Raw genomic sequence first — 18,310 nt, 5'->3', positions numbered from 1 at the left:
AGGGACCAATATCGGCAGCTAGAATCGGTCCGTGTATGGGGACCTTAAGTCGCTCCGTGGGTGCTTAACCTAAATATATCACTTTTGTGATAAGCCGGGGTGTGGGCCCTTGAAGTGCCAATGTGTCACACTTATGGGCAGATTTATTATCCAGTGTAAAAATGGCAACACATTGCCAGGCTTCTCCACATAAAAAAATGGTGTAATTTTTTTGTTTTTTTTTTCCTTATAGCAACTGTCCACTAAAACTTACTTATACAAGGTCTAAATTGGTGGAAGATAACAGCATAAAATCTGGCATTCAACTGGTGTAAAATAAAACACACTTTTATATTATACAGCTTTTGACAGTTTTTGTAGCGAAAATTATTTTACACAGCATTATAAATTGGCCCCTTAACGCGCAAAAGGAATGCAAAATCCTCAAGTGCCAAAGTCGGAATTACAAAGTAGAGTGAGTTTTTGAAGAATATATTTTAGAGAAATGAGGCTATGCATCCTCTCGTAGCAAATGAGGAGTGGGAGAGGATAGGCGCGTTGTTACGAGTCATTCTCTTGTGACCTAGCCACCAGCACCCACAACCAAGAACACATTCCCTTTCACTCGCATATGAGTCAGAGCCCATTCATACCTTTTCCTCCGGGGGCGTGACTAGCTGTAGCCGCTCGATTGGTTTAAACTACAGGACAGCGTGACGTACTTCTAAACATGGGTAGGAGGCGGAGACCAGGAAACAGGAAGTGAAAGTGAGGAGCCGCACCGAAGAGGCCATCTTACTGTCTCCCGGGAACATGACCGGGAAGTCGGTTCGTGATGTGGAGCGGTACCAGGCAGTGCTCTCCGAGCTTCTTTTGCGAGAGGAGAACAAGTTTTGCGCTGACTGTCTGGCTAAAGGTAACCGGCTACCCGTTTATAGTAGTGACCTTTAGCGATGGAACTCCCTATCCCTTCCCTATCAGATGTGCCAACCGGCTTTTGTCGTGAGGAGATGATTTCCCCTTTTGTTAAACGTATGATTATATTTCTGTTCATAAATCTGCATTGATGTCAAGCGTTGTCAACCCCAGTGTTATCATCTTCAATGGCCAGGTGCTAAAAAATCTATGGGCAGATTCGTATGACTTAGAACTGTCTCCTGGTCAGTATTAGGCTGGCACATTCTAAGCATTAGTTCCCAAAGCAGTTTAGCTGTTGGTAACCAAATTGTACTGAACAAGCTCTGATGTGATCATTTGGCAGCTTCTGTATACCTGGATCAGGCAGGTAGCCCATTCATCCATTCTGGTGATTACAATTTACACTTGCCTGTAGGACTGAACGAATGGGAACTACACGAATTTGAGCAGATTCCCAACACAATTTGTTTTGTTCAGATCAGACATGTAAATGTTGTTTTGTCAAAAAATTGACCCGCATTTTGTGCCATTATAGTTTCCGGTATAATTTTATTAATATTCAGATCGTACCATTGTATCCGGTAGCTCTTTACAGGTAAGGGCTTACAGCTACTAGGCACTACAAATACAACAATGTACAAATAGATGTGAGGCGTGGTTGTATTGGAAGATTACCCCAATGTTTGTGTGAAAATCTTTGTAGTTCTAAAGCTAACCTTACGTCTTCTGTGCAGTTCATGTTTTATTTCTTTGCAACACAGATGGAACAGTAAATGGGTAGTAAATAGGACCTTCTGTGCTGCTGATTGATGTAAACATGCATACACACACCTATGTAACCTATGCAGATCCTACTAATGTGGCAAGGCTTGAAATGCTTATAGTGTGGAAACCTATGCTTGGATTGTGATTAACATTTCTTGTTGTTCATCTCCTAATAGATAATGGCTCTATACTGTTGCAGTCATATTAAGAAAGTTTATTGCATTATAAGGTGCTAATTTAAGTGACTGTGAAAAAGGTTTTTATTTGCCTTATCTACTTATGGACTAGGGGACACAATTTGGCCTATAAATATCATATTTTGATCCACTGTTTACTTATCAACTCGGTATGCAAAGTTGTAACCCATCATGTTGGATGCCAGAGGGAAAGGTAGGTTATAGCTACCTATAATTGTATATAAATACCTGTTATGTGTACACAAATCAGGTGTTTTGTGTTGACAGTGTACACATACAGTGTGCATTATGCATTAGTGTAAGGTCATCTTTAACCAGAGCAAACAGTAATAGCTGTTTTTATTCAACAGTACAGAATAAGGGTCAGTAGAGCAGAGATTCTTCAGTTATTTTGTTTGTCATTTTGTGTATTTGCTGCTTCCATTTTTTGATTATAACAGTAAGATATTTTTAGATATTGTTAGAGCAGATATTGTGGTGATATGTATTTCTAGCATATTTTGCTTTCAAAATTCCTGGAATAGTTGCTGGTCCGTATTCCTTACCCTTTCATTGACATAGATTAGAAATGAGGAAGTAATTTAACCTGATGCGTATTTAATTGCGCCATACGATAGTTTTCTCCTACTGCTTTGAAATTAATTAGTTATATATTTAGCTGTTTCAAAGTCACAGTATTAAGCAGCCATAGAAACTGTTACTGTGCTGTTGCATATAAACTCTTAAGCTGTTACTGGGGCCCTGAAATGCTTTTCCATAAAATTAAAACTCTTGTTTTATGCATTCTTTTACATTTATCAGAACGGTTTCTTCTGTTGACACAGGCTATTATGTCGCTAAGGGCATGGGTTCCCCATCTGTGGGGCTGGCTATTCTGCAGGAAGGAGGGTAAAGTTTGGGGTGATTGCTCATGCTCTAGATATGCTAAATCTTTTTGAAATCATTCCTTATCCATAGGTGAATAAACTTGTATGTATCAGTCCTTCTCTATCCACAATGACTGTAGTGAGAAGTTAGTGCAAATAGATTTCACACTTTGTGTGTCTTTTTAATAGGCAGAATAAACTTTCAGCACAAACTTCTCTAATGGGTTAACGTTGAACACATATCAAATTATAGGTTAACATTATAATATATATTAAAACTTACCTATAGAGACGAAACATCTACCATCATAACATTTATTACTATGCTTATTATGTTTCTACATTTGTGGTACAGGTATGGGACCCGTTATCCAGAATGCTCGGGACCGAGGGTATTCCGGATAAGGGGTCTTTCTGTAATTTGGATCTCCATACCTTAAGTCTACTAAACAATCAATAAAACATTAATTAAACCCAATAGGATTGTTTTACATCCAATAAGGATTATCTATATTTTATTTGGGATCAAGTACAAGGTACTGTTTTGTTACTACAGAGAAAAAGAAAATCAGTTTTAAAATTCTGAATTATTAGATTAAAATGGAGTCTATGGGAGACGGGCTTTCTGTAATTCTGAGCTTTCTGGATAACTGGTTTCCGGATAAGGGATCCCATACCTGTATTACTTTTCTAAGGGCTATGCAAAGTAGACTTGAAGAAAGTTTAAAATACAAAATTGTATCCTTAGTGGCACACCATATAAGCTGTACGGGTATGGGATCCATTATCCAGAATGCTTGGGACCTGGGGCTTTTCGTAATTCGGATCTCATACCTAAAGTCTGCTTAAACATTATATAAACAGCAATTACACCCAATAGGATTGTTTTGCCTCCAATAAAGATTAATTTTATCTTAGTTGGGATCAAGTACAATGTTCTTTTTTATTATTACAGAGAAAAAGGAAATCACTTTTAAAAATGTGAATTATTTGATTTAAATGGAGTCTATTGTAGATGACCTTTCGGTAATTTGGTAATTAGAGTTTCCGGATAAGGGGTCCGATACCTGTACTGCAATTGAGGCATTGGAAACTATTTTAGCCTAATACAGAACAGTGCATGTAATCACTGGAGTTTATTATAGCCAGGCGAGAAACTATAAGTCATTTATAGCGGTCATTTACAAAGTGAGAGGCAGAGTGCAAACCAGCATTATTTGTTTTGCATATTGCACCCTGCCTTTCTTGCTGGTTGAATTGACACAGATCTCTGGGCTGTGCTCTGATAAACAAACTTTCTTCTAGGGCTTTTGTGCTAGACTGAAAGGTGCTCTAGGGCAAGAGTGAAATATATCCTTGCTAAATGAATAAAACATAATAATGAGATTATACTTTTTGCCACCTTTTGAGTTTAAAAGAATACTGTCATAGAAAAACATGTTTTTTTTTTCCAAAACACATCAGTTAATTGAGCTTCTCCAGCAGAATTTTGCATTGAAATCCATTTTTTTTTTTTTTTTAAACTGATTTTTTAATATTTAATTTTGAAATTTCACATCTTCATTTCCCAGGGTGCTACAGCCATGTGTCTTGTGCTCTGATAAACTTCAGTCACACTTTACTGCTGAGCTGCAAATTCTGTGTGATATCACAGAATAGCACTCTTGGGACTCCAGTTATATGGGATTAGGAGAAACAATAGGTTACCTAAAAGCAGTTCAAATGTGTAGTGCTGGCTCCTTCTGAAAGCTCAGACTCAGGCACAATGCACTGACCTGCCTACACACCAATATTACATCTAAAAAAAAATACATTCTTTGATTCAAGAATTAAATTTTAAATGGTAGAGTGATTTTTTTTGCTATGAAATCAGTGTAATTTAGAAATAAAAATCATGACAGTATGCCTTTAATAACTCTGTGCAGCATAACGGTGACGTCTGCCTGTGTCCCGTGTTTCTGTAAATTGTAGCTATGTCTGTGGTTTTCAGATTTTCACTTCCTGTGTTTCACAAAAAGGGAAGACAAAGATTTTGTAAAGCAGTAGTGTTTATGCACATCTGTATGCCATCTGAGTCTTGCTAGGAAGCAAATATATATATATATAGTTGCAAAGTCTAAATCTTTAAGAAACATTAGCAAGTCCTTTCTACATAAAGGTTTAAGTTTCAGCTCATCTTACTTTCAAATAGTCAACAGAACATGATATTATCTTATGAATGAGATATGGGCTCCCATTGATCCTATCCAGTCCAATATATGTGTATCCATTTGAATGGCTGATTTTTTTTTTTGTATTTTTTTTTCCCCTTCTGCCATGTAGGTCCACGATGGGCTTCCTGGAACATTGGAGTGTTTGTTTGCATCCGCTGTGCTGGGGTCCACAGGAACCTTGGAGTTCACATTTCCAGGGTAAAATCTGTCAATTTGGACCAGTGGACTCAGGAACAAATACAAGTAAGGCTGAAATCTTGCATCAAGATGTCTAGCCCTTTTATTGTAAAAAAGGAAAAACTTATTATTCTAGCAAATTACATGTATTTACAACTGGCTTTGTAAGTTTTTCCTATGTTTAATTTTAAATATGTTTTATATTTCTGGCTGCTGTCTATTTCCAACATCTGATTCTGTTGAAGTGCTTCCAAATTGCTTTATTCTTAGGTCTAAATGACTGCATTGATACAGAATGCAAGCTGCTTATTTTTTAGTCTGCTTTTATTTTTGCAATAATAACTCCTTAATATGCATGGATATGTTTTGTGAGCATATTATGCACCTTGCATTGTTTTACAACTGTATAATAACAAATATACATATATGTTGTGCAGTATGCCTAATTTATTATTATGTCAATGATAAGTTATTTCCATTCCCTACATTTTTTACTTGTATTAGTTCTAATCTATAGTTCTCTTTTTTTTTTTCTAGTGCATGGAAGAAATGGGTAATGGCAAAGCAAAGAGGCTCTATGAAGCATTTCTTCCAGATAACTTCATTCGGCCTCAGACAGATCAGTATCCTTTATGCAGCTGTTTAAGCACATTTTTTCCTTTCTTTGGAGATTGTCATTAAGACAGGAACATTTTAAATTTGTTAATTCTTTGTATTGCCAGAAGTTTGAGTATTTTATAATCCTTTACCCTGCATCCTCAGAGCTGTTGAAGTTTTTATTAGAGAGAAATATGAGAAGAAAAAATACATGGATCGCAGTGTGGACCTTAGTGCTTTCAGAGTGAGTATGATTGGTCATTTTCTAATGTCGCAAACCATTAATTTCCATGAGGTATAATAGTACAAAATGCATCTTTTCATTTTGGCAAACATTTAGAGTAAGAAGAGAAAATGGGAAGGAAGGTGTTGGGGAACCTGAATGGAGATATCTCATTATTAGGGATGCACCTAGCCCACTTTTTTGGGTTTGGCCAACCCCACTCTGAAGGATTCGTCCGAATCCTAATTAACATATGGTAATCGGGATTGGAACGGGTTAAAATCGGCCTGCGGCGAAAATGTTTTTACCTGACCATTTAATCCTTTCCGAATGCTGATTAGGTTATGCTAATTTATGCTAATTAGGATTTGGATTCCTAATTAGCTGTAGTTAATTGGAAGTGATATCTGGAAACCTGGCACTGTGTTTTTAGGCCACATAGTGCTTAAAATACTTTGTGTGCCATTAATGTCAGTTAATTTCTCCATTATCGCAAGAAATGTGGTTAATGATTTACTAGTCCTTTTGTAAAAAAAAAAACCAACTCATTTTGGGTGCATAAAAACAAGATATACATGCTCCATAAAAGAAGGCATATGTTACTTGGTTACCAAGGATAGGCCTGATTCCTCAATGCGAGTCTAAAGAAAGGAAACTTGTACTTCTGAAGAAACTGGGTTTGGGCTGATAAGGTAAATGTAATTCATTTCTTTAGCCTGGATGCACGGATGCATGTATCTACTGAAAAGATTTTTATTATGTAGTTTTACCTTCAAGATAACAGTCAAGCAGCACTAAAAATGCTGTGGGATTGGTCAGGCAACTTAGGGTTGTACTGGTGCTTCTGATGGTTCCTAAATTTTATCTTACTCTTGACAGAAAGAGAAGGATACTAAGTGGAAAAAGTCAGAATCCGCACCAGAGATAAAATCTGGACCGGTCATTTTTGAAAAGGTTAAGCTGGTAAGTCACATTGATGACATTTATATGCATAGCTGCATGTGTGTGCTGGATGTTAGATAATGATTGGATCCATAACGTGGTGTGACAAGTGGCAGATCTGTGATAAATTCTACATTTAAAATAAGTACGTATAACTTAGGGGCTGCATTTTTTAAATTCGACTAAACTCATTTCCTGAATGTCTTAATATTTACTAAAAAAAAGTTGCACGGAAAAGTCGCTGTGAGAAAACTCGACTTTCAAATTGTCACCACAAAAATCCCAACTTTATCGAATTGTCACTGAGACAATTTGAAAAATTTGAGTTTTCGGACAAAACCCAGCAAAATATCTAAAGTTTTGAGACAAATGAAAGAACTTAAAGGAAAGGGACCTTTGCAATTTACTTCTACATGAACTCTGCATGTTTAATCTGGCGAATTGTTGATTTTTAGCCATTTAAATCTCGGAAAAGTCTCAGCATTTTTCTCTGAGACTTTTTAAAAAAAAAAATTCAAATCAACTTAAAAATTAAAAATTGATGGTTAGTAAATGAGCCCTTAAAGGACAAGGAAAGGCTAAGTTATGTTAGGCACCTCCAAGAGACTTTAATCACTTACCTTGTACCTCGGGCTGGTGCCCCTGTTAGGAGAAAACTGCACCAGCCTGGGGTACCTGTAGCGCAGCACTTCCTCCTTCCTGCTTCGTTTTGAAACGACAGGCGCATGCACAGTAGAGTGAAAACCGACTTCTCTGTTAAAGTTCGGCTTTTTCACTCTACTGCGCGCGCGATCGATACAGGAAGGAGGAAGCCCTCCAGGTACCCCGGGCTGGTGCTGTTCTCTCCGTACAGGGGCACCAGCCCGGGGTAAAAGTTAAGCGATTAAAGTCACTTGGAGGTGCCTTACATTTTGGCACCCCCAAGTGACTTTGCCTTTCCTTGTCCTTTAATGTGCTTCAAATGTGTCCATATCTTTGCTTATTTTACTAGTCTACCATGGGGAGTCATGTTCCTGAACTAGTAGAAGACAGGACTTGGTTTTAGTCACAAAAGTCAGAACAGTTTGTCATCTTTTTAAATAGGTCTTTCCACTAGAGTAATCAGACCCAGTAAGTTACTGCCTGCAGCCAACCAAAGTTAAAGCAACTTTCCTCATTGTCCAGTAATATAGGTATTGGGATGGGGGTGTAATGAACAAGTGGAGGTAGTATTGATCACTTCTGTATATGCTTGTTCATTGTTTCCTGAAATACCTATGTATGCTTTGTTAACAGCCACAGAAGAAGGATGAGACACAACAACTTAAAGTCTCCCCTCCCAAGACAGTAGAACCTGTAATGGACTTGCTGGGCCTCGGTGAGATGACCTTGCTGATACTGTTACTTTTTTCCATTGAACTGCTAATAACTGCAGGCTGTTCCAGGGTTAGGGATAAGAGACTTGTCACAATGGCAAACTGACAAGGACTAAAAACTACCCAACAAAACCTCCCCTACATGTCTTTTCCTGTCATATGTTAATGCTTTTTAGCATGACCCTACTATTAACTTAGAGGGTCACAGGAGTGATGGAGTTTGATATAACAAACAAAACTCAGACAAGCAATACAGGGCTCCAACATACCCAGCAAACCCACTTGATTCAACTTTGTTTTGAGGATGTTCACCTTTTTGTACCAACTCTTTATTTTATATAGTTTAGTGCCTGCTGACAGCATATGATTACATTTTGTTGCCAAAAGAATCATTTAGAAAAACTTGTGTACTAATTGAAGTATCTAGATTGTAAATGAAGTATCTTGGAGAATGATGATAGTCAAAGATTCATTTGGCCAGCAGGGGTCACATACTTGTGTGGTTATGGCTCAGCCTACTTATTTGCTATTACTTAATGTATGTATATATAACTTTATTTATAAAGCGCCACAAGGGTACGCAGCGCTGTACAGTCTTACAATATAAAAAATTACACACCGGGAGGACAAGGGTTATCATAAATACAATAAATAAGAATAAATACATAGGGGTGTAAGTGCTATGTGGTATGATACACAGTAGGAAGGAGGTCCCTGCTTCGTAGAGCTTACAGACTAAGTATGTGTTTCTATCATTCATTGAAGTGAAATAAGAAATAACATGTGCTGTACAACTTTTTGAACGCAGATAGAAGCACATATGAAAACCATGCCACTTACAAGGTTACCCAGTGGTTCCCTGTTAGCCACCACCTGGGGTTAATTTATTCTGGTATTAATGAAGTATACCAAAACAGACAGCTCCACTTACTAGATTAAATGTGTACATGGTCTCATAAATATATAACTTATACATTCATAACAGTAAGTGATTGCATTCTTGGAGTAATATTGCTTTGAAAATAATTTTTGCTATGGGTATGGGATCCATTATCAGGAAACCTGTTAATCAGAAAGTTCTTTATTACGGGAAGGTCATTTCTCATAGACTCCATTATAAGCAAATAATTGTAATTTTTAAAAATGATTTCCTTTTTCTCTGTAATAATAAAACAGAATCTTGCACTTGATGCCAACTAAGATATTACTAAAGCCAAAAGAATTCTATTGGGTTTATTCAATGGATTTTTTTAGTACACTTAAGGTATGGAGATCCAAATTGCAGAAAGATCCCTTATCTGGAAAATCAGATCCCGAGTATTCTGGATAACAGGTCCCATACCTGTATATTGTGCATCTGAAAAGGGAAGATATTAGATATTGTGCATCTAATAGGGAAGAATCTGAAGATCGCAGCACTTTTAAGGGTTGATAATAAGCATAAATAGTTATAAACACATGTTATTTAGTTCTTCAGTGTTGTAAAGCTGTTATGTGCCATTAAGTATTACACTACTTTCCTATGTCTTTTTAGATGTTCCTGTTGCGAATTCTGTTCCTAATGGTAAGCCCAGCACTAGCTTGGAGAAGGAACTAGACCTTTTTGGATCTGTTGCACCAATATCTATCTCCAAATCCAGTCAGGTAAACAATACAATAAGCATATTGTTTTTAACCAGATTAACTATTTTTTATCACTATTTTGATTCTCTTTTTGTACCTTATCTTTGAGGGCTAAGGTCACCCTACAATTTTCTAATTTGAGCATAGTAGTATATTTTAAATGTGCAGCATAGCTTTTATATGCCTTTATTTAATATCTGCACAATAAAAATGACTTGTTTTGAATATGTATTCTGCCTATATTTTTTTTTGTTACAAATTCATTTTTTTTTTACAGTTTTTAACTTCCCCTGTGATTAGAAAAGTGTATATTTAAATGAAGATAATGATCTCTGTATCCCCGGCTGCATCTGAGTCTCATGCTTACAGATAGACACTTTTCAGGGGGGCATATTTATGCATTGTAATTTGATCAACTATGCTTCCTTCTTCCCAAAGTGGTTCCAAAGAACTGAATACAGCACAAAAACACTTTGTTTTCATTTTTTGCATATTGCGTGCAAGATATAACAAAAATATTAGAATCTTAAACGAATATGATATTGGGAAAACATGTTTTTTTTTTCTCCAGCAGAATCCTGTATTGATATCCTTTTTTTTATTGCAAAATAAAGACCAATTGAACATTTTTCCTTGAATATTACAATCCGCAGCATAAAAAATAATTTTAGATGAACATACACTTTTACTATAATCACTTTCTTATCTTTGGGTTATAAGGTCTTTGACCTCGGAAGGACAGTAGGAAAGGCTTTTATGTTTACCCATGAGAAAATAGGAACATACTTTGCACTAAACAGGAAATGTGACACTTGCATAAACTGTAACTTGAAGAAGGCTAGCAGTACTTTACTAAAAACTTGAACAAATTACAATGTTCATGGCAGCATTACTTTATATATCTGTAGAAGTAATAAAACAAGATATTTTAAGTACAACAGAAGTCCAAAAAATTGTACTCCAGTTTGTGAGGTACTCCCCAGCGATAATCTACATGGTGCTTGAACAATCTCCCATCCACAGGTGAATGCTAAAAAGAAATAAATGTGAACCGTACATCTTGAGTTTAGCAAATTTTAGTGCCTTTTTTCAATTACTCTTGTCAAAGTTTTTCAGGCCTGGACTATTTTTATGGGGGAAAAGCGGTGAGCACCCACATCATATCTCATTTGCACAAATTATACTGAGCTAAGTGCTCTTCCCCTCCTTTCTTTACTTACAGGGTAATTCATGTAAAGCGAGGTGGTCGAGAGTAAAATAGATAGAGAAAACATTAATGCAACAGTTTTTCCACTATTACTTATTTATGGGTATATTTTTATACCCCCCAGCCTGGTTTACCTGGAAGCTCAGGGTCTGTTCCAGAAAACCTCAACCTGTTCCCCGAGCCTAGTGGAAAATCGGAAGATGGAGGGAAAAAGCAATTATCCAAGGATTCCATTCTGTCCTTATATGGATCTCAGGCTCCTCAAATTCCCGCACAAGGTACACATAGGAAGCAGATCTCAATTAACTACAAGCCATTTATAGTCCTTATGCATGTATGTATATAATATATATGTAAACAATCCTTAAGCTCTGCAACACGCATAATTATTTGCAGAAAATGCCCTTGCCACTAAGGTAGTTCAAAGGGATGTCTTATTCAGCTATAAATGAAATGGCAAAATGTTTATGCTGGCAGTCAGAAGTAGAGTGCAGTGCCAGGCAGTTGCTTAAAGGAGAAGGAAAGGTAAAAACTAAGTAAGCTTTATCGGAAAGGTCTATGTAAATACAGTCATAAGCACTTACAGAAACGCTGCACTGAGTCCCCTAGCAAAAGAACAACAGGATATCTTGTATCCTTTTTTGCAAACATAATGTTCCAGTGTCTGACTTCCTCTCTCAGCAACATCCTTAATTCCTGTGACAAGAGTCTGCATAGTTCTCCCCTCTCCTGCTCCCCCCTCCCATAAGAATGCTAAGGACCCCTCCCCCTCCCTTAGGAATGTGTGATCTGAGCATAAGGCTAGACTGCAGGCAGGAAGTTATTTAAAATGCCAGCTGCTGTCTTCAGCAAACAGAAAGCTTCTAGGGCTCTTTACTCAGGTATGGCAATGCTCTCTGCAGAATAAATATATTGTTCTAGGTGGCACTAATGTGGTGAATCTATTGCAGTAAAATGCCAAAATGACTTTCCTTCTCCTTTAAAGGTATCCACTGTGTATGTTTTTTCGGATAAGGAATATTTCCATAATTTAAATCGGATTTAAACACCAGGTCCCAAGCATTCTGCTACTTAGATCCCATACCTGTATAATTGCCAGCAATGTAAATTCTGTACTACATTCAGATGAATAGAAAAAGTAGATCACTGACCACTGTTGTTTTAAAGGTTAAAACTTGCCTTCAGGGAGCCTGTAAGTTTGCAAGGGCACTTGGCACTGCTGAAGGGAGAGTTCTGTGAGAACTATCTGGCATTTGAACAATTCCGGTGGTAAGAGGCTAGTTGTTTGCGGTCATTTTCTTTGCTGGCATATATACTCCAGCAGGGAAAAGCCAATCCACTGCCTTGCACATCTCCTATGTTTTGCATGTATGGGATAGCAGAATAAGTTCCATAACATGCTAAAGATGGCAAAAATGATCCATATTGAACACAATTAGTTCATATTATAATTAACCAGCAGTGTGCAGCATTATTTCCTGTAACGGAAATGACTCATCATTTAAAAGATGATGAGAGGAGATCTGTGCATTTTAAATAACCCCTTACCACAAGACATTTTGTCAAAGCATATTTAGTGCCTTATTCTAAGCCATCTTATGTGCTCAAAATAATGAATTGGGAATTAGTTAAAGTAAACGGGTTGTGACAACCTTTCTTGCATATCTGTTTTTCACAATGAAGTCCTAAGATCAATGTATTGTTAGTTAACTTGATGTTGATATCTTTTTCCAAAAAAGTAAATAAAGTTACTGTTTAGTATGTTTATAGAATGGCCAATTCTATAAACTTTTTAATTTAGTTTTTATTTTTTCTTCTTTTTTTCTCTACATTGTTTTATTTTTTAAATGGAGGTTAGAATTTCACTGTAGCCTTCTCTTTCTGTACTGGCCCTCTTCTCATTTCCTGTCTCTCATTCAAACCACTGCCTGGTTGCTAGGATAAACTGTTGAAATTCCACACTGGAGAGCTGCTGAAGAAAAAGCTAAATATTTCAAAAACCATCAAAAATGAACTCTGTTTGCAAGTAGTCTTACAATATGAATGTCTACATCATACTAAAGGTTCATTTAACGGTGAACCACCCCTTTAACCTTTTCCCCTATGTGGTGCCAAATTATATAATCTAATTAGATCTGTGGGCAGTAAATAAACCTTTAATACTTTTGATTTATTGACCATTTCTATTTATAGAAAGACATGAGTGGATGTCCATAATTCTGCTTTGTTAATAAAGCACAATAAAAAATAGGCATATTGAGATGGAAGTAAAGATGCAAAAACTGATCCCACTAACATAGGATGCTTATTGACCCTAAAATGTATTGTTTAAGTAAGTTAGAGAATCCTTATTTATGTGTCTAAACTGCTACAACATTGTTTAATATAGCCATACACTAAACATGACAGGAAGACCAGGCATTCACAGGAATTGGATTTCGGAGTATATTGCAGCCCCACATCTTTTAGATAGAACATGTTGTTGGTAGACCTCAACTAAATCCTTTCCTTCTCCTTTATTTAAACAGAAATGTTGCGCTACAGGAACTTCCTGTCCGTTTTTATTAAAGTGCCCATTGCCTGGTTGGAGGTGCTTTTAATAAAAGACTTTAGTTGAAAGTGAATTTCATTTTTCATAAGTGTTACAGTTGTTCTGACTGTGTTAGTAAGTCATTTGAATATGATGTGATTCATATGAATTGTTAATATAGAACAAAGGAAAATGCCCAGTTTGGACACGATAGCTAGCATGATGATGAAATCTATACTAATAGCATGTAATCTTTGCTTACATGAATAACATTAACTTTTTATCATGTCTGTCTCTTAATACCTTAAGCAGGAGCTGTCTTCATGGCACCAGCTCAGATGGCATATCCAAATGCCTACCCAGGCTTTCCTGCAGTTCCATCACCAGGAGGTGTTATGGGAGGTATGATGGCATCTCCAGTGGGCATAATGGCCCAACCAGCACATCCTGCTATGGTTGCTCCCATGGCAGTGCCTGCTGGGTACATGGGCGGTGTACAAGCAGCTGTCATGGGCGTCCCAAATGGAATGATGGCTCAGCACACAGGATATGTAACTAACATGGGTGCTGTAGGGCAGCCCATGTATCAAATGCAACCAGGCCAGCAGCTACAGTGGAATGTTGCACAGGTAAGATTATAAACATAACTGTCAATGAAAAAGCAATTGTTCTTTTTTTTTTCCTGCTTAGTTTACAAATACTTGTTGTTTTTACTTAAATGCTCTCTACATTTCTGCTGTTTGTTTTTATGTTTAGGGGCCTTATACCTATAGGCCTTACCTGTCTATCACTGTCAGTACCCTGACCTCAAGCATCAGTAACAATTCTGTGCCAGCCACCTGCATTTGGATTCAAAGTCTGGTTAAATTTGGACTATGGAATCCATAATTTTTGATGCTAATTAAAATGTAAGCAAAGCCCACCCCCCACCCCCCCAAAAAAAATAAAAATAACAGTGTACTATTATAGGAAGTATGCAACTGAGTTTATATACCCTCTGCATAATCAAGTTAAGGTAATGGAAGAATATTTATTTTCTGGAATGCTACATATAATAATCTGAGGACTTTTCATTTCAGATGTCCCAACAAATGGCAGGAATGACCTTTTTTGGTGTTGGAGGAATGGCAGGGTATGGACAGCCTTCATGCAACCAGGGATCCAACCAGACCCTCAGCACTCCTATGTGGAAATAAAAAAGGGCCATTTCCCATGAATCTCAACCTGCTCAACTTCTGTCAGGCTGGTCCTTCTCTCACTATGGAGGGAACATCTTCATTCCATCCTGGATCTTGTTTAAGCGCTTCACTTCTCTTAGTTCTGTCACCCATTATTCATTGTTGTCTCCCAGAGACCCAAGGCTTATTCAGACTGGTCTGCATTCAGCCTCATCCCTGCTATCAATATACAACAGCGTAGTATAATCATTTATTGGAGCCCTTTAAGAACTTCCAGTGGATGAGCAAGGTCTTTTCACTTAGTAGAATGACCTCCAAGATTAAATAGAGAAACAACAGGGCTATTTTGCTATAGGAAAGAGTGGTTTTCCTTCTACCAGCTGAGTAATTACACAGTGTTAGAGACTTATTACAGTTCTGCACCAGCAAAACCTGAGCACCGGCAGACATGTTTGTATTGCTACCCCCCAGGTTGCACCTTGTAGTCCTCTATCACTGTTAGGTTGCCTGCTTCCTGGGTGGTTGCTAGTGATAGGATGGCAGGCACAGTTGTCTGCATGCATATCTTCACTTTAGTGTAATGCACACTCATCGACCCCAAAATGAAACTCCTATGTCTGCTGTTATTTTACATTCCCAAAGCATTGTTATGCTTCTTAGCATTAGAAAAGCTGTGATAATGTGTTCTCATCTTCTTTCTGCTGAACAGGCCTATCAGTACTTTGGATCTAACAGGGTTTGCACACATGTAAGAGTCTTAATACATATGTTTAAACACCGTCTGTTACTTTTGCAGCTTTTTTGAAGCCCAACCCATTTTGTGGATCTGGTGGTTCTATTAAAAGAAGGTAGTTCTGAACACTGTTTTAAATTGAAATCACACTGAGAAAGTGTCCTTTGTCCTTGCCAGTTATCCACTGTTGGGCCCAAGCACACCCCAACAGCTTTCTGTAACACTGGCACTTAATTCATTTTCCATTGAAATGCCATTTTATGTATAATAGTAACTATATTAATAATGCCAGCAGTAGCCTATCCTTTATTACAAACAGGGATGATGTTTCACATCATTGAAGACACTTTGGTTTTATTTGTGAATATACTCATCAACCTCTTGTTTTAAAGGGGAAATGAATCCTCTGATACCAAATATCAGATTCAAATTGCTTTGAGAACTCTAGTTCAATTCATGTTATTTCTTTTCTAGTTTTCATAATGGCAATGTTTACACTGCTTATATAATGGATTTGAAACGGCAACACTCTGCACTGTTCTGTTTGGCTGGGTATCTGTCAGAAGACTATGGGTGGCCACACATGAGCCAATAAAAACTGAGAGTGAGCAGCTTAACAGCCTGTGTATTGGGCCCTTAGACGGGTCTACCTGATTGATATCCAGCTAAAAATTGGGCAGATGTCAGCTGGCAGGTTTAAAAACCCCATAGGGGCAAATAGCACATCAGCTTATCCCAATGGCCCTTAGGCCAAATTATCCGATCAGTCCAAGGTGGGCATAACAGGGAAAAATCTTTTTTGTTTGGGGACTCATGAGCGAGTCTTTCAGTGTATGACCACCTTAAGGTACTGAGCAGTGAAGCATATCCTGATGCACTGTGCTCAGTTCTGTCACTGGCTGGCAGAACAGCAGGGGTTCTACTGTTGCTAATTCATTATATCAGGAGTGTAAAAACTGCTTATATCTGGATTAGATAGAATAGTATAAACTGAAAAAATACTCAGAGGGGCACTGAGCAATTTTATATTTAATTTGGATCTGGGGGTTTACTTTCCCTTTAATGCCATAAGACTAAAGTAATGGCAGCCTGGTTATCATTCTCATCCAATCACCATATTGTTCCTCATATTTTTGAAACTAGGAAAATGTAAGAATAAAACAGCACGGATACTCATGAGTAGGGTGTAGAAAGCTCCAGGCAGCATGTGCTAAGGATTATTTTTAACCCACCATTCCTCTAATCACAAATACCACAGTGCAACATAATGTACGTAAGAGAGGTCCATTTGCAGAACAGGGTTTTCCAGTTAAGGAACGCATACAGTTTCTTGTTTGTGTGTCGTCTACCTATCAGCTGAACCAAATTCCCTTAAATAAAAGGACTCCGTTTACAGTATGGATCTGGGAAATTGATATAAATCTTCTGAATGTGAAATGTTTGCACTTTCTGTAGCTTTAACATTATTGTTTTTTATATTGTTTGCTAACTTTTATTGTCATTTTTGTTTATTTTCGGGAACCACGCTGCCAAAGGAAGCTGCCGGGCATTGTAGAGCAAGGCACCGCAGCCCTCTCTGGCAATGGGTTACAGATTTTTCCTTTAACATTGAGATTTAAGTTATATAAACATTTCTAACGCAGATAATCTTACCAGTAAATTATATATAATGTATATTTTCTTCTTAGCATCTGTGAACGTTACTCATGTTGAATGTTACAGTGTCTTACACAATATTTCTCTTTTATTTTTCAATGACTAGAGTTGTTCTATTTTAAAATGGTCTGTTCAGTGTTTGGCTGTTTGGAGTGGAAGTTGGTAACTAGAATCCAGAGGCAGCTACACATCTGTACATGTACATTCCAAATAAAATACCGTCATTAAACATTTAACCTGATACGCGTGTGTCCTGATTACAAGGCTGCCTTCATTGTATACACTCTCACCTACAGGCAGAATTATTAGCTGTACTACTTGTATGTAATCCACTAGTATTTTTGGTTCCCATTGCATTTCACAAAAGCAGTTTTATTTACATACACAAGCTAATCCTCCGTTCTCTATACACCCCCAAATGAACAGCTTGACACCAAGATGCAGTCCATTTTGTGAACAGTGAATATCATGCACCCAGTCTAAATGAGGCGATGAGACAATACTACAGGCACATACACAGGAATCAAAGTTACTGCCTGTATATAAAGAGAACAGAATTACAAGGGCCATGGCACAACTGCTCCAGAACATAAAGCTATGGAAATATAAATACTTCCATTAGATGCTTCTAAAATTTCATGATACTGTAGAGGTCTGGTCACTCTGATGTAGGTTGGTAGGAGACTACATACCAGCAGATTTACAGTATGTACATTAGATTGTTGTGTATAGTGTATGAAATGTGGACTCCACTATTTACCACAATGAGGTAAAATTCAGGTGACCCACTCTATCCTCTCTTCACAGGACTGATAACATGTGCACCGACTCGCAAACAACCCAATCCCCACCACACCAAATTGTGTGCACCTATAAGCATATCAGATGTGTTTCTAAATAATAAAATACCCATCACAAATGTTCTTCAAACATTTCAGAACTAGGAGAAATATATAAAAAAAAAAAAATATATATATATATATATATATATATATATATATATATTTTATTATTTAAAAAAAAAGTATACACTTGGAAGTATGCATACATAGGCCAAACAGCTGCCAAAAGGTTTCACTAATGCGAGATGTGAAGTATGGGACATAGTTCTCTCAGTTCCCTGGAGAGCAACATACTGGGCACAGTGTGAC

The 18,310-nt window shown here is 37.3% G+C and overlaps 1 protein-coding gene across 2 annotated transcripts; it reads left to right on the top strand.

The window, feature by feature from the left end:
• The first annotated feature begins 698 nt into the window (after positions 1-698).
• On the top strand, positions 699-17,395 carry smap2 (small ArfGAP2). Of its 2 annotated transcripts, none has more exons than XM_004911606.4 (10): positions 699-895; positions 5,048-5,181; positions 5,653-5,738; positions 5,878-5,956; positions 6,815-6,898; positions 8,153-8,234; positions 9,767-9,876; positions 11,187-11,340; positions 13,905-14,221; positions 14,672-17,395. In XM_004911606.4, the coding sequence occupies exons 1-10, from the start codon at positions 793-795 to the stop codon at positions 14,786-14,788; spliced, it is 1,266 nt and encodes a 421-aa protein (XP_004911663.2). In that variant the 5' UTR covers positions 699-792; the 3' UTR covers positions 14,789-17,395. The 2 variants fall into 2 exon arrangements, with proteins under 2 accessions (XP_004911663.2, XP_002938524.3); XM_002938478.5 differs by having other exon boundaries at positions 700-895; positions 13,902-14,221.
• The last annotated feature ends 915 nt before the right edge of the window (positions 17,396-18,310 follow it).

The sequence above is a fragment of the Xenopus tropicalis genome, chromosome 2 (genome assembly GCF_000004195.4).
Source record: "Xenopus tropicalis strain Nigerian chromosome 2, UCB_Xtro_10.0, whole genome shotgun sequence".
In the NCBI taxonomy this organism is placed as follows: domain Eukaryota; kingdom Metazoa; phylum Chordata; class Amphibia; order Anura; family Pipidae; genus Xenopus; species Xenopus tropicalis.
The sequence above is the reverse complement of the archived record's forward strand: the minus strand, read 5'-3'. Positions and strand labels throughout refer to the sequence as shown.

Bases quoted from the DNA above. Each gene is read 5' to 3' on its own strand.
- smap2 (XM_002938478.5), top strand. From the start codon at position 793: ATGACCGGGAAGTCGGTTCGTGATGTGGAGCGGTACCAGGCAGTGCTC. The intron at 5,739-5,877 runs GTATCCTTTATG...CTGCATCCTCAG, and splicing joins ATTCGGCCTCAGACAGATCA to AGCTGTTGAAGTTTTTATTA. The intron at 6,899-8,152 runs GTAAGTCACATT...CTTTGTTAACAG, and splicing joins TTTTTGAAAAGGTTAAGCTG to CCACAGAAGAAGGATGAGAC.